The sequence below is a fragment of the Parasteatoda tepidariorum genome, chromosome 1, assembly GCF_043381705.1.
Source record: "Parasteatoda tepidariorum isolate YZ-2023 chromosome 1, CAS_Ptep_4.0, whole genome shotgun sequence".
NCBI lineage: Eukaryota > Metazoa > Arthropoda > Arachnida > Araneae > Theridiidae > Parasteatoda > Parasteatoda tepidariorum.
The window spans coordinates 18488143-18493436 of NC_092204.1; the positions used below are offsets into that span (position 1 = coordinate 18488143).

Genomic DNA, 5294 nt, shown 5'->3' on the forward strand with positions numbered 1-5294 from the left:
ATTAGCGTTTTATATAATATAGATAGACTGTGAATTCAAAATTATTCCAGGTTTGAGTGATCGATCCTTAAAATTCGAATTAGCTGCATACACAAAGAATATGTAAATTAATGTTTAATTTTGATTTAATAAAATTCCACAATTTAGAGGTAGTCTCAGAAAGATTTCCAGAATTTACTACAAAAGGGAGGCACGTGCTGCCTACTTCAGTAGGCAGCACGTGTTCCGTCACAATTTTTACATAAAATTGAATATAAAATAAATAAAAATAAATACCTGTGATCGGCAAAAATAATTTCGCCTTGAGTACCATGTATTGTGAAGTAACAGTCTCTTTGTTCGAAGTATTGCACATCAATGTCTGGCTCTAATTTCACAGGTTCAGCAAATATTAATATTATAGCACGTTCACCAAAATCTTTGTGTCGTCCTATAAATAACAGAAGAGATGTGCTCGAATAGTACTAACAGAATTGTCATTTATTTATAACAGTTATTATTTATGCATAGATTGATGAGTGGAATTTAAATTCAAAAACAATGAAAATACATTTTCAAGTATTCAATTTATTTCAATTTGAAAACAATGTTTAATTATTAGTAAAGGGATTCTTTTTGTCGTCCTATGAATAACAGAAGAAATGTGCTCGAATAGTACTAACAGAATTGTCATTTATTTATAACAGTTATTATTTATGCGCAGATTGATGAGTGGAATTTAAATTCAAAAACAATGAAAATACATTTTCAAGTAATCAATTTATTTCAACTTGAAAACAATGTTTAATTATTATTAAAGGGATTATTTTTGTCGTCCTATGAATAACAGAAGAAATGTGCTCGAATAGTACTAACAGAATAGTAATTTATTTATAACAGTTATTATTTATGCGCAGATTGATGAGTGGAATTTAAATTAAAAAACAATGAAAATACATTTTCAAGTAATCAATTTATTTCAACTTGAAAACAATGTTTAATTATTATTAAAGGGATTCTTTTTGTCGTCCTATGAATAACAGAAGAAACGTGCTCGAATAGTACTAACAGAATAGTCATTTATTTATAACAGTTATTATTTATGCGCAGATTGATGAGTGGAATTTAAATTCAAAAACAATGAAAATACATTTTCAAGTATTCAATTTATTTCAACTTGAAAACAATGTGTAATTACTATTAAAGGGATTCACTTAATTCAAGAATTGATACGCTTAAAAATTTTTGAACGTTCTCTAATATATTTCAAATAAAATGTAGAAAAAAATTAAGTTATAAAAACTGAGATAATAAACAAGACTAAGGTAAAGTGAACCTACGAAGTGATTTTTATTGAACTAGACAAGAATTTCCCGGGGTTAGCGAGCGATAATGAGTAGGTGGCAAAGTCTCGCTAGTTCGAAGGAAAAAAAAATACATAAAACATATTTCTTAATAAACTATTCTCAATGTAAGTGATATAATGCACGATATATAAAACTGATAAATGCAACAAAACTTTCTCTAATAATTCTAAAAAATATCTAATACTTAATTATATTATGACGCTGTTTCATTTCTCATAACTCAATAAAACAAAACTGATACCGTAAACAAAGTACAAAACAGTTTACTTTCGAAGGCCGAGGGAAGTATACTTCCCACCACTTTTAATTTAGGATCCCATTTGTTAATAACTTCAGCTTTCTTGAAGTGCGTTTGAATAAAATTGGTAACCATTGCTTAGTTTAAAGAAACGTATAAAAGTTACAAAATAAATAATTCCTTTTGAAGTTTGTAGTATTTATAAAATTTATTTTATAAATAAAGAAAAATAAATATCAATAAGTAATATATGGTCGTGTTAAATATATTTACCATAAAAAATTGCCTTTTTATAAACTAAATGGGTTTCTTCTTACTTAATTACTATTCTTAAAACAATTTAAATTCAAAAAATACTTTAATTTACCTTTACTAGAAATAAATGGCCCTTGAAAGGGTTAAAAAATAGGCTTAGAAAAGAAGATAAACCTAATTAGAAGATAAACCTAATTTTACGCAAGAAATTTATGCTTTTTTAAACCCTTAGAATTAAGCGAAAATTAACAGCGAACCTATTTTTTGAAAGCCTAATAATTTTCAAATTACATAAATAAATATTAGAATAAAGTAATTGGAAGAAGAGGTTAGAGATGCTTTTACACGCTGACTGCCGCATCATCCATATACGGGTGACAGCAAAGTTTCAGACCGGACCGCGTCACCCGTATTGGGGCGACGCTTCTTTTACTACGTGCGAAGGATATTCATACTTATTTGAAAAGATATTTCACAGGAAGTAACAAAACTATTGAGTTGTTGTAAGGGTAATGCAAAAACGATTTATTAAGAAAATTATTGTGAGCTGCGTATAAGTCATCTTGTTCATTTGAATCACCAAGAAATAATTTTTTCATTTTCCGTTTCGAATTTTCAACGAATTAGTGGTTAAGACTTTAAGTTATACTCCTCTTTACTCGGCAAAGATTCAACTTGATCATGTAAAGTGGCGAGATAAGAAACAGATGCAAAGCAAGACACAAATTGACAGTCATGATACCGTGGAAACAAACAGAGCGGGAGATATTACTCTTGTGACCACCAGAGACTCGCATTATTAAAATATCGGTGGGAGTACTCAGGGGAATACGTTTCGTACAGCGGTACTCGTGGTCTGAAGGAGACTTCACTGTAAAAAGCGTGCGGCAGTCAACGTGCTAATAAGCATTAAAATAATCTACGAATTAAAAAGAGATAGATGAAAAGGACTTTACCGATCTTTAAGCTTTTTTTCAGTGTCGCAGTACTTTGAGGCATTTCGTCACCAGAATGTATTGAGAGAGAGAAAGACATTTTTCTGTACCGCATCTCCTTGCTACGAGGTAATGGTCGCTGTTGCATACGTACCCTAACGACATTACGAGGATTTGAAGATCCTAAAAAAGTCAAAGTAACAGGGACATTCAAATAACAAATAACAGCGCTATAATAATAACATTTAATAATTTACAATTTTCATTTATATAAAGTGTTTCGTCTTTTTTTTAAAATATATTCTTAGGAGCTTTTTCTATAAAGAATGAATTAAAATAAGTCAATAATAAATCTTGATTTATTTTTGAAAAGATAGTTTTCAAAGAATTACAGTGGCCTTCGGATGCGGTGGGAGGCAAAGCTGGCAGCAAGCATGACATCTCTATTCAACGACAAAGGACATTAAATCTTCAAATTTATTTCCATTATTTTTGTAATGAAATAAAAATTTGTAACATTAAAATTTATTAATGAAGTTTTAGACACGTTTACAGGTGTTCGACAGGGAGATTCTCGCTTCTGTCTTCTTTTTAATATTGCACTTGAGAAAGTTATTCGTGATTCAAACATCAATACCAGTGTTCACATTTTTACTAGATCAGTACAACTACTTGCATATGATGATGTCGATATAATTGCTCGTTCCCTTCCTGCCCTGAAAGAGGCATTTCTTGCCCTTGAGGTGACTGCAAGGCAAATGGGCTTAGTCATAAATGTAGAAAAAACAAAATATATGTTTTTCTCAAGAAACAGAGTCTCAGACTCCTATCTTGAAATAAATTCTTACAGATTTGAAACAGTAAGGAGTTTTACTTACTTAGGATCAATTATTACCGTTGACAACAGAATGACTCCTGAAATAAAAAACCGACTCGATCTGGCAAATAGGGCTGAGAAGATTTATTAAATCTAGCTTTCTTTCTAGAGAAACAAAGTTCTAAATCTACAAAACTCTTGTCCGGCCAGTCTTGGTATACGCTTCTGAGGCTTGGAGAATGACAAAACAGGAGGAAAATTGTATTGCAACATTTGAGAGAAAGATTTTGCGGAGTATACTTGGTGGTGTAAATGAAAACAATAACTGGAGAAGGAGATTTGACTTTGAACTGTACAAGATTTATAAACAACCTGATATTATTAAATGCATAAAAATAAATAGAATGAATTGGATGGTCCACTTGATTCGAATGAGTGATGACAATACAATAAAAAAGATACTGCTTTTTAGACCCACTGGAACAAGAAAGCGGGGAAAGCCGCGGTTGAGATGGGCTGACTCAGTGGAGTCTGATTTTCTCGCAATTAATGAAAAGAATTGAAGATCAAAGGTGAATCAGAAGTCGTCATGGAGAAATCTTCAGAGGAAGACATTGGCTCACATTGGGCTGTCTGGCCAACTATGACGATGATGATGAATGAAGTATTAGGTTATTAAAATTTTAAGGTCATTAAATAGAATGCACAATGACCTTTGTTTTGAAGACCTTTGGTTTCTCACTGATAGCCGCAGCTCCCTGCAACATCTCAACAACTGGACAAAATCAGTATTTCCATCCTAAACAAATTAAAACTCTTGTTTCTTCAGCATAATATTCACCTGAAGTGGATTCCTTCTCACGTCGGTCTCTATGGCAACGACTTAGCAGACAGCCTGGTTAAAGAGGGTAGCAGCCAACCGCATCTTACCTCTTCTGTTCTCACCTATCTTGAACTTTACTCCCTCAAGAAATCCCAGCTTCTCAGGGACTGGCTGATCCCCCCCCCCCAACTCACCATTGGTACAAAGGAAATAAGCCTGGAGTTTCTTTGACTCTTTCCTTTCAACTGCACCCAGGGCTAAAGAGAATAAATCACTCCGCTCTTAGACTGAAGCTACGATTTCCCTCCTCATGACGTCACTGCGTCCACAGATCTCGGTGATCGCAAGCGAAGATATTACGATAACTTTGCATCTTTCTCTTTGTAAAAATAAGTTAGACTTTTTCTGGTTATTAGCTTTCACACTTTACGTAATTAACACATTATTTCCGTTCATAAACATAGTTCAAAAAAACTTTCTTGGCCATTATATTAAAAAAAAAAAAATACAATTTTAAACTTAAAAAAATGTTTTACTAGTTGGCGAAAATGACACTATAAATACTTTATTTTAAAAAGTTCAGTTTTAACTTTAATTATTAAGAAAAATGAAAGCATATATAGACACTTTTTTTTATCTACATATTCTTTTATAACAATAAGTTGAGTTTTTAGAATCCCTGATTTTAAAATATGCCGTTAATAGCAATTTGCTCATACTTAATCATTAGGAAACATCAACCCTAAACGCAAATTACTGAAACAAAATAATAATTTAGGTTCATAATGACATTAGAAATTTTACAATTGCTTATAGATATTTAAATTTACGATGATATAATTTATAGATATTTAAATTTAAGAGAATATAATTTTTAAAA

The 5294-nt window shown here is 31.4% G+C and overlaps 1 protein-coding gene across 1 annotated transcript in view; it reads right to left on the bottom strand.

Annotated features, from left to right (window-relative positions):
- The window catches only part of LOC107443515 (hypoxia-inducible factor 1-alpha), a 188800-nt gene that overhangs the window by 28659 nt on the left and 154847 nt on the right, over nucleotides 1–5294 (bottom strand). The window contains exons 7-8 of the mRNA XM_071178536.1: nucleotides 2796–3004; nucleotides 277–430 (exon numbers count right to left, since the gene is read on the bottom strand). Of these exons, the coding sequence (XP_071034637.1) occupies nucleotides 277–430; nucleotides 2796–3004 (363 nt within the window). The remainder of the gene's footprint in view (nucleotides 1–276; nucleotides 431–2795; nucleotides 3005–5294) is intronic.